This window comes from Mollisia scopiformis (assembly GCF_001500285.1).
Source record: "Mollisia scopiformis unplaced genomic scaffold LY89scaffold_19, whole genome shotgun sequence".
NCBI lineage: Eukaryota > Fungi > Ascomycota > Leotiomycetes > Helotiales > Mollisiaceae > Mollisia > Mollisia scopiformis.
The window spans coordinates 243,109-260,751 of record NW_017263599.1 but is presented as its reverse complement, the minus strand read 5'-3'; the positions used below and the strand labels follow the sequence as shown (position 1 = coordinate 260,751).

General features: G+C 47.9%; 8 protein-coding genes across 8 annotated transcripts; 4 read left to right on the top strand and 4 right to left on the bottom strand.

Moving 5' to 3' along the window:
• Positions 1–381: 381 nt before the first annotated feature.
• On the bottom strand, positions 382–1,486 carry LY89DRAFT_622024 (P-loop containing nucleoside triphosphate hydrolase protein). The gene is made up of 3 exons (XM_018210958.1): positions 1,317–1,486; positions 1,069–1,174; positions 382–1,016 (listed from the first exon to the last, which is right to left on the bottom strand). Exons 1-3 carry the CDS (start codon positions 1,457–1,459, stop codon positions 483–485), a joined length of 783 nt encoding a protein of 260 aa, XP_018067593.1. The 5' UTR covers positions 1,460–1,486; the 3' UTR covers positions 382–482.
• A 1,960-nt stretch (positions 1,487–3,446) lies between these two features.
• LY89DRAFT_591526 (nucleotide-diphospho-sugar transferase) lies at positions 3,447–4,686 on the bottom strand (the record flags this gene model as incomplete). The annotated part of the gene is made up of 2 exons (XM_018209658.1): positions 3,447–4,087; positions 4,140–4,686. 2 exons carry the CDS (start codon positions 4,684–4,686, stop codon positions 3,447–3,449), a joined length of 1,188 nt encoding a protein of 395 aa, XP_018067592.1.
• Positions 4,687–5,242: 556 nt separating this feature from the next.
• On the bottom strand, positions 5,243–7,699 carry LY89DRAFT_784976 (SART-1 protein). The gene is made up of 3 exons (XM_018222841.1): positions 6,878–7,699; positions 5,613–6,820; positions 5,243–5,557 (listed from the first exon to the last, which is right to left on the bottom strand). The coding sequence occupies exons 1-2, from the start codon at positions 7,674–7,676 to the stop codon at positions 5,646–5,648; spliced, it is 1,974 nt and encodes a 657-aa protein (XP_018067591.1). The 5' UTR covers positions 7,677–7,699; the 3' UTR covers positions 5,243–5,557; positions 5,613–5,645.
• A 1,228-nt stretch (positions 7,700–8,927) lies between these two features.
• LY89DRAFT_672461 (uncharacterized protein) lies at positions 8,928–9,650 on the bottom strand (the record flags this gene model as incomplete). The annotated part of the gene is made up of 2 exons (XM_018213287.1): positions 8,928–9,280; positions 9,440–9,650. 2 exons carry the CDS (start codon positions 9,648–9,650, stop codon positions 8,928–8,930), a joined length of 564 nt encoding a protein of 187 aa, XP_018067590.1.
• Positions 9,651–9,857: 207 nt separating this feature from the next.
• LY89DRAFT_591570 (starch-binding glucan 1,4-alpha-glucosidase) lies at positions 9,858–11,950 on the top strand (the record flags this gene model as incomplete). Its single annotated transcript, XM_018209661.1, has 4 exons — positions 9,858–10,107; positions 10,155–10,521; positions 10,570–10,878; positions 10,924–11,950. The coding sequence occupies 4 exons, from the start codon at positions 9,858–9,860 to the stop codon at positions 11,948–11,950; spliced, it is 1,953 nt and encodes a 650-aa protein (XP_018067589.1).
• Positions 11,951–13,724: 1,774 nt separating this feature from the next.
• On the top strand, positions 13,725–14,366 carry LY89DRAFT_622012 (uncharacterized protein; the record flags this gene model as incomplete). Its single annotated transcript, XM_018210957.1, has 1 exon — positions 13,725–14,366. The coding sequence occupies one exon, from the start codon at positions 13,725–13,727 to the stop codon at positions 14,349–14,351; it is 627 nt and encodes a 208-aa protein (XP_018067588.1). The 3' UTR covers positions 14,352–14,366.
• Positions 14,367–15,330: 964 nt separating this feature from the next.
• Positions 15,331–16,254, top strand: LY89DRAFT_687425 (uncharacterized protein). Its single transcript, XM_018215498.1, has one exon. The coding sequence runs from the start codon at positions 15,608–15,610 to the stop codon at positions 16,118–16,120; it is 513 nt and encodes a 170-aa protein (XP_018067587.1). The 5' UTR covers positions 15,331–15,607; the 3' UTR covers positions 16,121–16,254.
• Positions 16,255–16,562: 308 nt separating this feature from the next.
• LY89DRAFT_737209 (uncharacterized protein) lies at positions 16,563–17,390 on the top strand (the record flags this gene model as incomplete). Its single annotated transcript, XM_018220230.1, has 1 exon — positions 16,563–17,390. One exon carries the CDS (start codon positions 16,563–16,565, stop codon positions 17,388–17,390), a length of 828 nt encoding a protein of 275 aa, XP_018067586.1.
• Positions 17,391–17,643: the final 253 nt, after the last annotated feature.

Sequence of the window (17,643 nt, the reverse complement as noted above, 5' to 3'; positions counted from 1 at the left end):
TACTCTGGTCAATTGTGAGTCCGGCATTCTTGTGGTCTGAAACAAAGAGATCGCTAGTACTAAGCTCTGCAAAGATTCTCCAAAGGCTCTGACAGCTAAAATAATATGAAATCTGGCAACTTGAATTGTGAATAGAAGCAAGTAGTTTATACAGTTGTGGTAACTTTACAGCAACGTGGTGGTTTGGCCTGAATTTTGCACTGCGACCATCCACCAACATGAAAGCTTGGTCATTGTGCAGCGCACAAAACTTCTCTGCCAAAACTTGACTTGAGGACTAATCTCTGAGACTTGAATTTAAACGTGGTCATTGAGCAGGAGAGATCGCTTGCATCAAATGATGACAAGAGTGGGCTCTTCTTTGCAAAAGTGAATGAATTGACACAGAGATACTTTGACCTCGCTGGAGAAGCGAGAAAGATACAAAGAGAGGTCGGAAGATGATAGAGCTAAATGTGAGATTACAAAGACTTTGTACCCTGTCACAGGTCTTTGACTAGCGCGGGCAATTGCTCCATCAAGTTCTCTACAGCCCATCTCAAAGTAGTCTCCATGTCAATGTCCAAGCCATCTTGCTGGCATTGTATGTTCCACTCCTTAAGAATGTCGTCTTTAAAGTCTCCTTCAACGTTTTCGCCCTTAAACATCCATTTGTGATCTTCGACGTAATTCGGCCAAACGATGTTGTCCACGTAACCCGGCGGGTCTTCCCAGAAGCCCTCAAGAGTCACATATCCGCTCCGTGCCTCTCTTCTAGCTTTGGCTTTTGCGTGACTTACCCGGAGAAAAAATTTGATGTCCATGTGTGGTTGGATTGCCGCCATAGATTTTGAGTAAAGCAAGAAACCGTCGAAGACGCAGAGTCGTACTGCTTTCGGAGAACCATCGAGGACACCGAAGCCTAGGTTGCCGGATGATGTCCAGAGCTTGACTCGAGTTTTGAGTTCGGCGATCGTGGCATCAGAGACAGGGCATTCTCCTAGGGAATTCTTGTCTTCCTTCGAGTCGAGGTCCGGCTGATGCGAATTAGGCTTCTCTACCTGCGAGAACGAAACAGACTTGACTGACCGAAAAAGTGCCAGTCTTGCTGATATAGTCGAGAGACTTGGCAATGTCTGGAATGTTCAAAGATTCTGCGCAATCCCAGTCGAGCAAGTCATGTTTCTTTGGAAGACTGTACTGTGGGTCAACTACACGTGATGATTTGGCAAACAAGGCAAAGAAAGAACAGGAACTAAGAGTCGAAAGAGTTCCGAACTATTGTATGACTTGTTTGCATTCTTTCTCTGTCCTCTTTAAACGGGAAAAGAACTTACTCGACTTCGGGTCTGTAGAAGTCGTCCTCATGAAGAACGAAGGTGTTCGGAAAGATGTCTCGTAGTAAGCGGCTTAAAGTCGTCTTCCCACTAGATGAGCAGCCACTGATCCCAACAACTACAGCTTTGCGACCTTCTGTCATTTTAAGGAAGAGAAAATGACTTCTGCGAAGACACAGATGGAGAAGGCCAGTCGTCGTCTAAACGTACGCATAGTAGCGAGCGCACTAAACTCGAATAGGATCCTTATGCAGGTCTTATCGGGAGAACGATGATAGAACGAAAGAACAATGGTCGAAGATCCTCATCATCCGAGAAGTCAAATCAACTACTTGACTCACTACATAGCATGTGGAGCGAAGTTCAGTGGGAGTCATCATAAGAGGACTCTCGTCCTGGAGCTAGCCCGTTTCTATCTTAGTGCATAAGCACGGTTCTTCATTTATATCCGTGGCCGCGTCCGCGTCCTCCCTTCTTCAGAGGAAGCATGCTGGAACCGTTTCTATGAGACACAATCCTCGAAGTATCGAGAGAAGGTTCTGTTACGGAGCAAAATCAAGTGCCGAATTGGCAAGAGAACCTCGTACGGCTACTTGTCCGAGAAGTCTGTTCGTGTAGATACGATTGTTCAGTACACAAAGCAACATTAATGGATTCCGTACATCCGTCTCTACTGCAACAGCATGCATGGCTTTAATATCTTTAGAGACCATGTGGAACTCCTAGGCTCTTGAGTCTCCTCCGAATGTTCCTAGCAAGTGCTAGACTGCGCTTTTTAACGTCATCAGCTGTGATATTATAGTTTCTGCAATAGCTTAACTACTGAGGTCGGTAGATATGTGATAATATATATAGAGCAGGTTTGATATCCTCCTATTTCACTGTCAATAACCCATTGTTACAAAGCTATCTCTAACTTAGGAACTCGGTCACCATGTCTTCCGCCAACCTACCTATCGAAGGCACCAGAACCAGCCTCGACCCCGAACTCAAGATTACCTTTTGACACGAAAGCTGCTTCGGAGAATAACTCAGGGTTGTACTTAGAATGCGAGTTTGATATTCCCTTTCAGCGTATACCGGAACTGACAAATTATCAGGCAACGGCATCTTCTCCTTCGCAGATCACTATCTACCCCGCGGCACCCCTCCAGCACATAAATACGTTTCCCCTGGCATGCAGTCGATTGATTCTCTGAAAAACGTTCCCCCAGCGGCCGTTTTCACTTGCGGTTTTGATCCTCTGAGAGATGTTGGCGTTGAATACGAAACAAAGTTGAAGAAAGCTGGGAATAAGGTTGCTTGGCATCATTTCGATACTCTTACACATGGCTTTCTTCAGCTCGCGCCTTGAGTGCTGAGGCTATGAGGGCTACAAAGTTGGTTGGCAGTGAGATGAAGAGGTTGGCGTATGGGGAATAGGGTAGTTTATAGATTATAGCATATAAGATAGAGAATAGAGTTGAGTAATTTGTCGGCTTTGTTTACTTGATTGATGAAGTGACAAGGGGACTCGGGTCTTCAGCAACCGTACATATACTCGCGATACGAAATAGAAGTATTAGCCCCCAAGAGACAAAGTCAATCTGGAAGCTGTACATGCGACGATTAAGAATCATAGTGCAAAACATAGCTCAATCCTGTGTATGCATAGGAAAATAATCACATATTGCCATGTGTATCAAAAGTAGACAGTTCTCTTTCTTCGAACAATTTTTACTCTATTTCTATAGGATTTCTTACAAAACGTTAGCAGTACAAGGTGCAACGAGAAATGCCGGGTTATTGTTGGGCAATTATTAGCAAACTAAGATGTAACCTTCTTTAGCTTGTCGTCTCTATTCAAGACGGTGCTGATTGTCTATATTCGAATTGCTTTGCTTTACTTGGATAGCTCTACTTGAATAGCCTTGTTATAGAGGTGCGACGTGCAACAAAAGATTCAAATGTCCCAAAATCTTTGTGACATGTGAGCCCATCCTACAGCTTGCCTGTACAATCATCAAAATGTCTCGTCGGACAACGCCTCAATTCCAACAGTCTAACATCACACATACCCGACTTTCCAACAGCAATCAAACCACCTCACAAATCCTCTACACATTTTATCAGCAAATTCCCTCTCACCGATTAGAAAGGGGAGAAACTTACCTTCCTCCTCCTCCTAAAATCCTCATAAAGATCCAACCACACATCCCTCGTCCTACACTCCTCCTCCCACCCACTAATCTTATCACACCCCGGCGCCACCTTTCTAATCTCCTCCTCGCTCACCACCCACGGCTTCCCCAACGGATGATCCGAAAAATGCACCAACTTCGCCTCATTAATCACCACATCCGGATTCCACTCCTCCTTCTCCCTGCCATCATCGAGCTCAACCTCCAAATTCAAGAACGGCTCATGGTCCTCGGATCTATATTCGCCTGAAAGCAACGCGTAGGTGCGGTGCGGGATGGTCAGGCACGCGGAACCGAAGAGCGAATTCATGATTTCCATGTCGTAGACGCCGTATCTGGCTTTCTTGATGGCGGTTTGCACCAGCGCGAAGGAGGAGGGGGACGGGGTGAGCACCATGATGTGGGAGGAGAGGAGGGGTTTGGTGAGCCAGTAGGCGCGGGGCATGGCTGCGGGGGTGGTGGGGAGGAAGAAGAGGGCGTCCATGGGGGAGAGGAGGGTTGAGTCCGAGTCTAGGACGATGAGGCGCGTGTATTGGGTTTGGTTGAATGCGAGGAGTTTGGTGTAGGAGTCGGCCCAGTTGGGTCCGTAATCTATTTGTGGATTGTCAGTTTGGGTTTGGATGAGGAGAGGGGAGTGGGGTACAATATGCGGTATTTTCATGCTGCACTTTCACCGGCTGTAACTTAACGCTATATTCATCTCTTGCTTTCAGCAACAATGTCGTCTCCACACTCCCGGAAGTATCCAGCAGCGAATAAGTCTCAGGGTACATCAACAATCTCTCAGCCCGTGTTCCCAATCGATGTAAACTCTCAAAAAGCATTACAGCGTTACATAGATACTCGACATTCGTTGCATAAAGAGCGTAAGCGAATTGAGACCAATCGACGTCTTGAGTTAAATAGGACTCATTTGGAATCTGAGGCGTGGTGAAATAACATGAGGGGCCGGTGAGGCGATTCAGCACGTGAGCACTTCGGAATCGAGACCGGAGGTAGAGGAATATGAGCAGGCCGAAGAAGGTGGCGATCGATGCTCGCACGGGTTTGGATTTAAGTAGTTGTCGAAGTGTGGGTTTGGGTTGAGGTACAGCTTTGGGGTAGGAGTAGGCGACTCCATCGCTGATGGGGAGGAAGGGGGAGTTGTGGAGGAAATCTGGAAGGTCGGATTCTTCGACTTGGCGTCTCATGATGAAGCTTTAGAAAATGATCCAGCAAGCGAGGTATTGCTGGCTTCAGTGTCATGAAAAATATAAGATGAAATGCTTGTAAGCATCTCCGTACTTGTTAGACGAGCGTAGCAAATGGTTTGAGAAACGTACCCCTTTTCGAATCGCTTAAGGTCCGGCGATGACGGCCACCTCGAAAGCTCTATCGGCTTACTGCCTACACTCCCGTATCTAAGCAATTCATATTCATTTTTAATAAAAGGGACGAATGATTGCGATTCGAAATGCTGAAGTTCAAATGGTCCAAAGGTTGATTGTTATTGCAGGTCTTGCGACGCGTCAAATACGGCGGCCCGTCTTGCAAGACGTCGGGTCGCCAAGGAGTTGCGCAGCACGTGGGAGCGAAACTTCGGGCCAGACCTAGCTAGGTATTCGCATTCCATTCCGGAGTATGGACGCCGAGAATTTGTTGCAGCTGTTGTATCTACATGCATGCTTTGATAAGAGAGGTTTTCTGACAGTGAAGGTGGTGACGGGAGGGGCTACTGGTCACGTGGCATTGTCAAGTCGCAGTTTGGATTTGGATTGTTTGCATTTCCTCTATGTGGTATCCATGGCTATATATATACAGTCACGACACGAATTTGAATCAATGAAGCTTACTATCACGAGGTTCTGCTTCCTGAGATAGAATAGATGAGGGAAAGCAGGGTATCGAGTGATGAATGAAAAATGAGAGACAATCAGAACGAGCAATGAGTCAGTGAGATATGAGAGCAGAGAAAGTCTCTGATCGGGCGTGGGAAGCAAGACCTACCTCGATGACGGGATCGGACACTGGAGCAACTTACCTCAATGAGGAGTTGGATCACAATGTTTCCGCAGACATCGTCTTTCAAGATTTTGTCAGCATTGCATAAATTTAAGTACAAGTGAGGAGGTTGCACCTTGTCATCCCATAGTCCAGCCACCCTCTTCCACTAAGCAAGTCGGACGCCTGCTTGCTTCTGCTTCTTTCGTTGCTGTGCTGTAGCATTGCTCATACCTCCCATCTGACTCCCATCGAGCGAGCTCTGGGCTTCTCTTCGCTTCTCGTCCTCGATCTTCTTCAACATCTTCTCGGTCTTCTGCTTTCCGCTTCCCTTGCCGTGGAATTGATGAGACAGATGCTTAAAAGCTTCCTTTTGGTTCATGCTTCTTCCAAAATCGTCGATATACTTCAGTTCGACGTTTGGCTTGTATTCTTTGTTGAAATGCTCAGCAAGCTGGCGTGATTCGACCTGATCTCGGAACGTGTTCTGTTGTCGTGCATACTCTTCTTTCTCTCGAGCAGACATGCGATCCAATCGTCCAGTAGCACGGTCTCGTTCTCTTTGCGCTCTAGCTTTCTTTTCAGCGTCAGCCTCGCGACGTTGCTTCTCAGCTAAGAACAATTGCTTCTGTCTGAAGATCGCATTGAGATCTCCATTCTCTTCCTGCTTAATTAGACCTCGCTCTTTTAGAAGTCTCATCGTGGCGCCGACGCCCCGATCAAGTGTAGCTTCTGCTTCGAGGCCGTTGTTCGTCACTTCATCGAGAGCTGATGCTTCTCGTTTAAGTCGTTCCAAACGATCCTCTTCGTCTTCGACGTTGGCATATGATCGGTCCATATCAATATCACCTTCTTCATCAGAGTCACCCATCGCTGTGACAGCCTCAGCTTGTCGTGATGAGGATCTTCGCTGCTTCCGTTCAGGTGCACTAGGCTTCTGTAGATTCGCAACGAATTCTGACGTCTCGTCTATTATCAGACCACCCTCTGCCTCCTCAGTATCCGCCGCTGGCGTAGCTGACTCCTCTTCTCGAATTTGTTGTACGAGTTCTTCTGGCCTCAGCTTTTGTCGTTTCTTGAGAGCACCTCTCCTTTGCTTAGCAAGCGAAGCTTGAAGATCATCGTCGTCAACAAAAGACGTGTCTTCAAAAGTTCTCTTCTTGACAAGTTGAGCTGGCTGGTCGACTTCCATAGCTCCGTCTTGTGGGGTATGTGCTTGTTCGGCCATTGGGAATATATCGTCCTCGTCTGCAGCTTTCTGTCGAGTAGACTTCTTCTTGGACTTTTTGGGTTTCTTGATCTTGATCTCTGAGATGTCTAGGTAGTCGGACTTTGGTTCGTCTTCTACAACATAGTTAGCAAAAGACATCAATGTAGAAGTCGCTGGATTGTGATACGTACTCAAGAAATCAAGGCTTATTGCCTTGGGCTTGATCTTCTGTGCAGATATGCCTTCTGAAGCAGCTTCGGCCGTACTTCCCATACCATCCAACGTGAATCGCTTGCCCTTCTTACCGTCGATCTCCTCGTCGTAATGGGATAGAATACCTTTGCCGGTTTCCTCGTCATCGTGTGGGTTGTAGACAGGCTTCTTCTTTTTGAGTTCCAGTTTCTCGTTCAGACGCTCGCGCTCTCGGAGGTCCAGGTTCTCAAGCTCATCCCCCTCCTCTTCGTTCTCGTCGATAGTGGCATCCTTCAACGTCAGGACTTGTTCTTCGCCTTCCTCAAAAGTATCCAGTTCATGCCCGACTTTGACACCAGCAAGATCTTTAGCCGTATACTCCGCAGCGGCTGCTGCTTCAGCTTCCGCCAATTCTTTTTCTCTCTGTCTAGCTTTATCGATCTCCTTCTGTCGCTTCTTCTGTTTGATCAGCCAGGTTTTCGCATCCATATCGCCATCATCATCTGCCTCTCCCAGGCCCTTGCCTTCCAATTGCGTGAATCGTTTAGCAGCATCTCGAGCTTTTTTGATAGCCGCGGCCTTTGCTTCGCGCTTTCTCTTCGCTTCTTCGGCTTCTTGTAGTTTGCGATAATTCTCGTAGCCTTCGGCTTGTCGTGACTCGAGCGTACTGCCTACTTCTTCAGCAGGAGCGGAAGATGCTTCTTTAAATACAGGGCCGGCTCCAGGTACAGGCAAAGGTTTCATGCCCAGAGACACACGTAACCTGTTCGTCTCCTCGATAGAGATTGCGTCTGCCATGGTTGCAGTGTTGTGTGTGGTGTCGCGCTGTAACGTTGATTTGGATCTCACAAATTCATGGCGGACAGAATCGTAGACTACGCTAACTATATATGGCTAAAGCTAAAAGTGGATTCATGCGGCCGCACGCAGCTTCGAAATTTTATTTCGTTCGCGAAGAAGCTTCTTCTTTTCTTTCCACAAACACAGATCTGTGCCCAGCAGTCCCTTCAGCTCCGGTTGTAAGGTCGATTGCTGCGGCAGTTCGATCGTTCTATGGAGCCATCAACCTTCACCGGTAACTCATGATGTCAATCATCCGATCGACAGATCTCAGAATGATCGGTCACTCACGAAGCCTGAATTCGCCGCGAGGTTTGAGTTCGGTGGACGAGTGCTCTGAAGGACGTTAATTCCGTTTCGATACCGAATGGCCGTTGGCTGATGAGGTTTTCGACAAACCTAGCTTCCTACATGACGAATCTGGGGATCCCTTTCTGCTTTCGAACCTACCTCGTCGGCGCATTTACAGATGGTCGGCGTTATTGCGTGCCTCTTCGCGGGATAGAGGTGCTTTGGGCATATAATGTCGAGCTAGAAAGACAGTGGAGGAGGCATACGATGGGCAGGTGGCGACAACTTAGGCGCACGGGAAGACAATGGCCGCGGATTATGGTCTCGATGGCATGCACCTGCAACCACTTGTGCTGGATACGGCCCGATGATGATGATGGACCAGCGTTCAGTATACATCACGGTCTATACATGTGTCTGCCAATACAAGGTGAGATGGGTACAGGGCTAATTATTATCAATCATTATCCAATGCAGAGAAGATCTTCCATTCATCCAAGACCACTCAGCTTACTTGCCTCAAGTCCGAACTTGCCTCTACCTTAGCCTCTCTCTCACCGTCTATGCCGCCGCTCCCAAGTCGAGCAACTCTCTCCTTGGCTCATCGTAGCCTCGAAAAAGATGGATCCAGCAGCTATCTCCAACAACTGGAATCAACCGCGGAAAAGACTCATGTGCATAAGATTGAGGCGCAAATACAGAACCGGCCACACTCTACATCTCAAATCACCATTGTACTGAACATGCGGCTCGAGGCTCTTGAGCAAGATTTTGGGAATGTTTTGGAGTTCTAGCCAGGCCCAGATGCGGGAGATGCCGCTGTCATCTGTCAAGAGATACATGCATACCGGTTATTCTGAGCCGAACCTGGCGGAGCCAAGGGACGGAGACACAACTACAAAGATCATAGCCCAGAGATCAGAGCACCACTCTTGACAAATGCCATGTAGACGGACGTTCCTCGGAGTGAATTATGTTCCGTGAGATCTGATAGACTTTGAAAAGCTCAGATGACTTAAGGTTGTCTCCATAAATCTCTCCCCATTGCGTGTGTCTGCACCCCTCTTCAACGAGGACTTCGGCCAACCACTTCATGTCCTCGCATGTAAGATGTCGGTAGACAACGTGCCTCGCGTGCCAGACTCTGGGGTGGAGTACCAAGAGCCAAGGGGACGGACCGATAAGGATGGAGTTGTGGGCAATGTGGGGTCCCCAACATGCGGGGTTGGAGCCAGAAACAGCTTGATGCCCTCCGTGAGATGCAGGACGCCCTATAAATGTTATGCAGTTTTATATTTCCTCTAAGCGAGCCTCGATTCTAGCTCTACTGCCAGCATCTTGACCTCCAATCATAGATTCACAATGTCAACTTCCCTGTTGTGTCTCCCGCACGTCTGACGGGATAAAGATGCGCCTCACTCGGGACTGACTACCGAATGCGACCTGGCACAAGCCTCCACACCAGCACTTCCCCTGATTTTCACCGAGGTCTCCAGCTTGCCCTTGCGATTTCGACCTGCCAGAAAGCGAACAGATCCTCACCTCGTTCACGGCGCTCCTTCTCCATACAGCGAAATCGTCATTCCATGCAGGCCCAGCGCAGAAGTCACGAACGGAGATTTGTGAATGCGGTTGATGCATCTCGACTCAGTAGCGGCGGCGACGACGTCGGCCAAACTCGACGGTCACGAATATCGCCATCGAGGAGCTTGGACTGTGAAGTCAAGGGGTGGATCTTGATATAAAGTCAAGATGTATCTCATTCATGCTGCTTTCCTTTTTATCCTCATCCCTCTCTCTACCTGCTTCAATATCACCTTTCTTGGCTCGACTCTTTCTCAGCCCATCATGTATTCTTTCGCATCTCTCGCGGCAGTTGGCAGTCTTGCTATCCAAGCCGTTCTATCTTTACCTGATCCAAGTCGAGTTAAGGAACGCGAAGCAGAATTTGTGAAGCGTTCTGTTGATTCCTTCATTGCTACGGAAAGTCCTATTGCCTTGGCAGATATGCTTTGCAACATCGGATCTGCAGGAGCTTGTGCTTCTGGTGCAAATTCTGGAATCGTTGTGGCGTCGCCTGATAAGACCAATCCGGATTGTAAGACTTTCACAAATCCCTCAAGAGCTCAAGTTGACAAGATCCAGATTTCTATACCTGGACACGTGATTCTGCCTTGACATTCAAGTGCATTGTGGACACGTTCATCAATAGCTATTCTTCGTCCCTGCAGACCGAGATTGAGAACTACATTGAAGCTCAAGCTTATATCCAGACTGTGTCGAACCCTTCTGGTGGTCTTTCCAGTGGTGGGCTTGGCGAGCCGAAGTTCAATGCAGATGAATCTGCATTCACGGGATCGTGGGGCCGCCCTCAAAGAGATGGTCCTGCTCTTCGTGCTACCGCTTTGATTACTTACTCGAAATGGTTGATCAACAATGGGTATTCTTCCACTGCCAGCTCTTTGGTTTGGCCAATCATCCAGAATGACTTGTCATATGTTACACAGTACTGGTGAGTCAATATGCTTCCAAGTGGTCAACACCGCTGATAGCGTCTCAGGAATAATACTGGCTACGATCTCTGGGAAGAAGTTGATGGCTCCAGCTTCTTCACGATCACTGCCCAGCATCGTGCACTTGTTGAGGGTAGTGCTCTAGCTTCTCTTCTCGGCAAATCATGCACCTATTGTGATTCTCAAGCACCTCAAGTTCTCTGCTTTTTGCAAAGCTTCTGGGGTTCTTCTCAAGGGTACATTCTCGCGAACATCAATGAGAATAACGGACGTACTGGCAAGGATGCCAACACGCTTCTTGGTGCCATCCATCAGTTTGACCCCGCAGCTGGCTGTGATGCAACCACCTTCCAACCGTAAGTTCATTACTACACGTCACTGATAAGTCTGACATTATACAGCTGCTCCGATCGTGCTCTCGCGAACCACAAGGTCGTTACAGATTCCTTCCGATCTATCTATACCATCAACTCAGGTATCGCTGAAGGAACAGCTGTGGCTGTCGGTCGATACCCAGAGGATAGCTACCAAGGAGGCAATCCATGGTATTTGAATACCCTTGCAGCAGCTGAGCAGTTGTACGATGCTCTGTACACTTGGAACAAGCAAGGATACATCACTGTAACTTCCACTTCCCTCGCATTCTTTCAGGACTTCAGCTCATCTGTCGCGGCTGGCACTTACGCATCTTCAACGTCGACCTACACCACCCTGTACAATGCAGTCAAGACATATGCAGATGGCTACGTGAACGTCGTCGCCACTTATGCACAGTCAAACGGCTCCCTGTCCGAGCAATTCTCAAAATCCAACGGTGTCCCCCTTTCAGCATACGATCTCACATGGTCATATGCAGCTTTCTTGACAGCAGCAGCTCGCCGAGCAGGTGTGGTGCCATACTCTTGGGGAGAGCCCAGTGCTTCAAGTGTGCCAGCAGTGTGCTCCTCAACCTCAGCCACGGGAACCTACTCCACCGCACCGACAAGCTCGTGGCCATCTAGCCAAACTCCCATCTCAGGCTCAGTAACCACTACCTCAACATCTGTCACAACCACCGGAACCGGAACTACAACTTCTACCACCTCCACCAGCACTACTTCATCCTGTGCGACCGCCACATCCGTAGCTGTCACGTTCGATGAACTCGTGACCACGACGTACGGCGAGACGATCAAGATCGCCGGCAGCGTGGCATCACTCGGAGACTGGGATACATTGGACGCCGTTGCTCTTTCCGCAAGTTCCTACACTTCCTCTAACCCACTATGGGACGTCGCTCTGAGCTTTGCTCCTGGAACCGTCATCCAATATAAATTCATCAACGTCGCCAGCGATGGAACAGTCACCTGGGAAGCGGACCCGAACCACACTTACACTGTTCCAGCAACTTGCGCTACAGCTACCACGGTCAGCAGCAGTTGGCAATAGCTCATGAAAGATGAGTTGGAGCCGGAAAGCGGAAGAGGCGAGATGAGAAGAGAGGATGAGAATGAACATAAAAGCACAGGTTGGAAAGTCCTAAGTTTCGGCATCGCATGGTTTTGGCTCCTTACTTCTAGTACATAGTTTATTCTCTTCTGTGGTTCCTGTGTTCTTGGTCAAGTCATTTTCTAGATTCGTGCTTTTCTCGCTTTCTGCGCCATTTGCGCCATTTGCGCGTTTGGCGCATTTCGCACTATTCGCGCTGTTCTCGCTGTTCACTTGTGATAGCACCAAGTACTTTTGTATAACGGATCTTGAGCTCTGCTATCAAACTAATTATTCTATTTATATTGTTAAGATCCTACATTATTTTCAGCATCCCACCAGGTCCTTGGCTTGTTATTCCAAGCAACCACACTACAATTGAGCCTCTACTGTCAGATGGTATCTAGATTTTGTTTAGTCAAGACGATAGACTCGAAGATGTTGAGATAATCTCGGGAAGTGAAGGAATGAGAGTCAAGCATGAAATTTATATGAACCATTCCACTGGTCACCTGCGATGGAAGATGGAAGTTGCGTTGTCATCACGTGTCGATGCCATCTTACCGAGTCCACCTCGGCGTCTCTTCTCGTCAACCCTTCATTCTTTCTTTCCCGACGTCTAATTCAGCATATCAGATCTAGCTTCTCAAGCCCCGGCCATTTTGAATGCAATATGTCGACAGATCCAACGATGCGACCTGTTGCTAAATGATGTCATCGACGGACGGCCTTCATTCGATGCGAAGCGTGTACGAGCACCGTCTCGAATACTAGCTAACGTACTGTTCGAATTGAATATCAGCTCACTTCTCAGTATTTGCTGATCATGAATCTTTTCCATTACCATAGCGAAGAAGCTGCCTCCATATTCATTTCTCAAAGTGCGGAATTCCTCCCGAAAGTTTCGTTGTGTACTTTCTTCTTTATGAGCAATTTTTTCATTCACCTCATAAGCAAGTCGTCTTCTAGGCGTCGATTCGCGGATGCATTTATTCCTTGATGATCAGCTGCGGTTCGACATGGTTTCAAGTCGATCGCAAAAGAATGATGTTTCGTGCATTGCTGTCATTGGAGTCATATCTTCAGATGAACAGCGCACAAGCTCGTATAAGGAGGCCTTTTTCTTTCATGTTCGAATCAAAGTGCCGTCATTGCCGTCGAGTGGGTAGTGGCAGTGCGGGGGATCTGTTCCAAGGTTGCGCTCAGGCTCGATCGTGGTTTCGAAACGAAACGGTCAGCCACTGACTAAGTAGCTCATGCGAGCATTCGCCCATGCTCGCAATACATATGGCGTTCCATTCCTCTCGGCATCCGGGGATGTACTGTTAATTCTCGGTGACATGCTTTCTTGGCCATGCGCATCTGGTGATCTTCCAAGCGGATGCCATATGTCAATCATGCTTGGCTGGAGAAGATCGCCTCCTCTTGCTGCTCTTATGAAAAAGGGATCAAAGCAGAACGGTTAGTGGATGAATCTACTCCTATGGTTAGAGCTCGAGCCAACCTAATGTGGGTTCACTATATCGTTGCGATTCTCCCACTTTGAGCTTCTCCTGGCATGCGGCAATACCCTCTTGCTTGTTTTCTTTTCCTCTGCTCAGCCTTATTTCTTTCCAGCTTCTAATTAGTCGATTTCGAGCCCGGTGCTCGAATCTGTTTACTTCATTTCTTATGGTCACTCCTTAGACAACAACGTCTTTCAAGATTCTGTCTTTTCCTCCACATCAACATCACCATGCAACTCTCCAAAATCATCTACCTGCTCTTCGCAAGCACCGCTCTCTCCGCGACCACACCTCCAAGACGAACCAGCACCAGCCTCCGCGCAACATCCACGCCTGCAGCCAAAGTAGCCACCCCACGAGTCCTCAAACCCGCGACACCGCCCACAATGTCCGACATCAAGAACTCCCTCGCAAACTGGAACACCAGTGTCTACACCGTCAACGCCTACCTCAACGACCCTCAAAACACCACCAAACTCGCCTCCGCCACCGTCTTCGCAAAAGACGAGCCCGTCCAACTCGCCACCATGATGAAAGTCGCGGGCCTCTCGACGTCCGGCGTCAACGCGGGCAAGATCCTGATGGGCAATTTTGGGAGTATCGTCAGTAATCTGGATAGTGTGCAGAGCGGTGCGATGTCAACGAATGATGCGACGGCGGCGGTCAATTTTAATCGCTGCTGTACGGTATTGCCGGCGATAGGAATGTTGTGGCAGGCAGCGGCGACGGCGACGAAGGTCGGGAATGTGTCGATGCCGGCGTTGGAGGAGCAGTGTGGGATGATGAGTTGTGCGAGTGGGGTTAGTGGTGGGGAGGCGGCGGTTAGGGCGAATGGGTCGATTGCTGCGAATCGATAGGTGTGTAGAAGGAGGAGTGGTGGTTTGGTGTGGGTGTTGGTCGAGGTGGTGTTTGTATATATGTTTTCAATTCACTGTCTTTTCTGGTTGTTGGGAACGGTTTATACTTTTTGAGTCAGTGGCAACGTGATGATCGATGTCACTTGTGCTCGTTTAGTATTTGGGAGCAGGACGGAGTCCAGTATTTTCAGTACTCACTATTCCTGTTGACGGGAAGGATGACAGCTGTCGGTATTGCTGGAGATGATTTGGCTGCGAATTCCCTTTCGTTGTTCAAGAAGACTTGAGACGTCGAGACGGCCGACAACAGCGGAACGATATAGGCAAAGAGGCACCAGCGGAGGCATTGAGACTTGCGCTGGTTGCATGGTTGTGGCCTTGTGGTCTCAAGCTCGTTAGATTAGCGTCCAGCAATTACTCTTCCAGACCTTGACCCAAAGATTGCGGAACCTAGACCGCTTGCTCGAGATGCGAAAATCGAGGATTTGGGGCTCAATGTTGACCGATGGGTATTTTAAAGACAGAGATTTAAAGATATTGGACGATGCGAATATGCTCTACTAGCAGAAGCCCAGAAGAGGCTTTTTTTTATGATGATCAGAGAAGGTTTGCATGTCGGTTAAATCATTCCTGGAGAATCGGAGCATCAGAGGAGATTTCAACAGTTTATGTCGAAGAAGGTTCGGAGAGAAGGATTTGGTTCGAAGAATCTTGTTACCTCGGAGGGGGTTTCTAAGGATGGGAATGTTTGATTTAGCGACTTTGGGCTATCAATGGCAAAGTCAATTGCAACGCTATTAGCGGAGCAACACTACACTACCAGTTTTGTATCGAGGCACTTAGATGAATCTTTCGGTTTAGTCATACCCTCCGTTCTGCTGGCAGTTCCTATTGAATCTAGTCACACGTGACTGTTTTCAGACGCGGGGTAGGCAGCGAATTCGGACGGCCCACACTTGTTTCTCTTTACCAGCTTACATGGACAACCCAGACACTGTTATCCCATCAACATAAGTACCGACTCTACAACTATGACCGAGAATCGCTTCAATGCTCAAGCGGCGGCATGGGACACAAATCCAGATGTCCATGTCGCAAGCTCTCTCGCACTTCAATCCATTTTTGACCACAATCCACAAATCAAAGGCAATGGCAAGGATCTAGACGTCTTAGAGATTGGGTGCGGCACTGGCCTCCTATCATTCATGATAGCACCATACATCCGCTCGTTGATAGCAGTCGATACAGCCCAAGGCATGATCGACGCATTCAACATCAAGCTCGCCAAGCAGCCTGAAGTCAAGAACATTCTTCCTGTCTGCGCCTTGCTCGAAGGTCCAGACGATGTACGGATTCGCTTAGATCCTTTGAATAGGGGAGCTGACAACAATCTCCCTCCTCGTCGCTTCGACCTCATAATTAGCCACCTAGTCATGCATCATATCCCATCTCTCGAAGACATCTTCAAGACTATGCACGGATGTCTGAAATCTGGTGGTTGTATCGCACTGACAGATTTCGAGGACTTTGGTCCGGAAGCTAGGAGGTTCCATCCAGAGGCTAAAATGCAAGGTGTGGAGAGACATGGGATTCCAAGGAAGGAGGTCGAAGAGATGTTGTTGGAGGCGGGTTTTGTGGATGTCAAGATCGAGACGGCGTTTGAGATGGATAAATTTGTGGAAGAGAGTCCAGGAGCTGGGGTGGTGAGAGGGGAAGGAGGAACGAAGATGAAGTTTCCGTTTTTGATTTGCTTAGGCAGGAAAGCGTAGTATTTGGGCTTTGCTGGTGTATACATGTTAGATGAATGTGCCAAAGTCGTGTCACGTCTATTACTAGCTATAGCTGCGAAGACAAAAGGAACTAGTTCACAGAAATCTAGTACTTCTCTTGAACGGTGAAGGCGGAGAGACTTCTGTCCTAATTCATAAAAAAAAAAGAGAGATCTTGAGTTGTGGAAAACTTGACAAGTACACCTGAGACAATGCAGAGAATAGTCATAAGGATGTCTCAAGATTCATTGACTTTATATCTGGTCGTCTCATCCGACTATGTACACAAAAGACTCACAGATCATCATGAAAACAGTCAATAGACTAGTTGCAAAGTGTCCATTCACATGGGAGCATCAGTTCTGCGTCTTAAAATGTGACATTTCAATATACCACAGCTTTGTGATCAACTTTCGATGTAATCCGTGCATCAATCCTCAACATGGTCAACCATCAAACGCATAAGCGGATCCACGAAGCCACTATGGCCCATAATCCTATCAACGAACCTCTCTTCACACAATCTCGACACAACTCAACATGGTTATCCGAGAAAATAGTTTCCTTCGCACAACGCAGAGGTGACAAGCTTACTCACATCCAACAGAAAGCTTTGATATGGTTCCGAACAGAAAGTATTTTCAACCTCGGACCCGCAGACGAGCATCGAAAAGACGAGGACGTCATGGGCGCCTACAAAACTCTGTTCGACAGACTTTTCTTCTTCGGCAGCTTACGCCCACATGTAAAGTGTGTTATGCAGAAACCGAAAGGGGCGGAAGAGCATCTTATGGGGCGCACGGATCAAGATAAGAGCTATCAGTTGAAATGGAGCTATCCATTTCATGAGAAGCGTATGGAAGCTTGTATCACTCTCTTTCGGACAAAAACCAAGAACCGTCCAGAACGATTCAAAGAGTACCTAGCAACAATGTTACATGAGATGATTCACGCATTCCTGGATATCTGGGGTTGTCGTTCTGAGGGTTGCTATAATGTTTGGCAGCGGCAAGGTGTTAAGGGACATGGACATGCTTGGCAGGATGCAGCACTTGCAATAGAGCTTGCTGTAGCAGATAAGTCGATGCTGGGTATTGACTTGGACTTAGGAAGACAGAAGAGTCTTGCGGTTGATATTGTGTATGAGAGAAGATCTGTACCTGAAGAGGAGGAGTTGAGACGGTGGGGTATGAATCAGGGGGAGGTGGATAAGATTGGTAAGATTGTGAAGGATCAACATATTATAACCCAGGTAATGGGTTCCAGATAGGATCTAATAGTATGTAATTGCCTGTAGTGAATGTACGTAGTGGACCTCTACTTCGCTTGTAAATTACGTTCAGGTGCCTTGCCTTTTCGGGCCTAGATCACTACTTGAGGTATAACGTCTCGTCTGATGTTTTCCATGGGATCTTAAGACGAAGAACCTTTACAGAAGCGGCTAGGATGGAAATCATTCAACGGAAGTTGTCCCCACCACCAAATCCTCATGAACAGATCCCCAAATTAGCTACTCTCCACGG

Coding starts and splice junctions, on each gene's coding strand:
- LY89DRAFT_784976 (XM_018222841.1), bottom strand. CDS start 7,676: ATGGCAGACGCAATCTCTATCGAGGAGACGAACAGGTTACGTGTGTCT. Junction 6,821..6,877: donor AATAAGCCTTGATTTCTTGA/GTACGTATCACA, acceptor ACTATGTTGTAG/AAGACGAACCAAAGTCCGAC.
- LY89DRAFT_622024 (XM_018210958.1), bottom strand. CDS start 1,459: ATGACAGAAGGTCGCAAAGCTGTAGTTGTTGGGATCAGTGGCTGCTCA. Junction 1,175..1,316: donor TTCTACAGACCCGAAGTCGA/GTAAGTTCTTTT, acceptor CCCACAGTACAG/TCTTCCAAAGAAACATGACT. Junction 1,017..1,068: donor GCAAGACTGGCACTTTTTCG/GTCAGTCAAGTC, acceptor AATTCGCATCAG/CCGGACCTCGACTCGAAGGA.
- LY89DRAFT_687425 (XM_018215498.1), top strand. CDS start 15,608: ATGATCGACGCATTCAACATCAAGCTCGCCAAGCAGCCTGAAGTCAAG.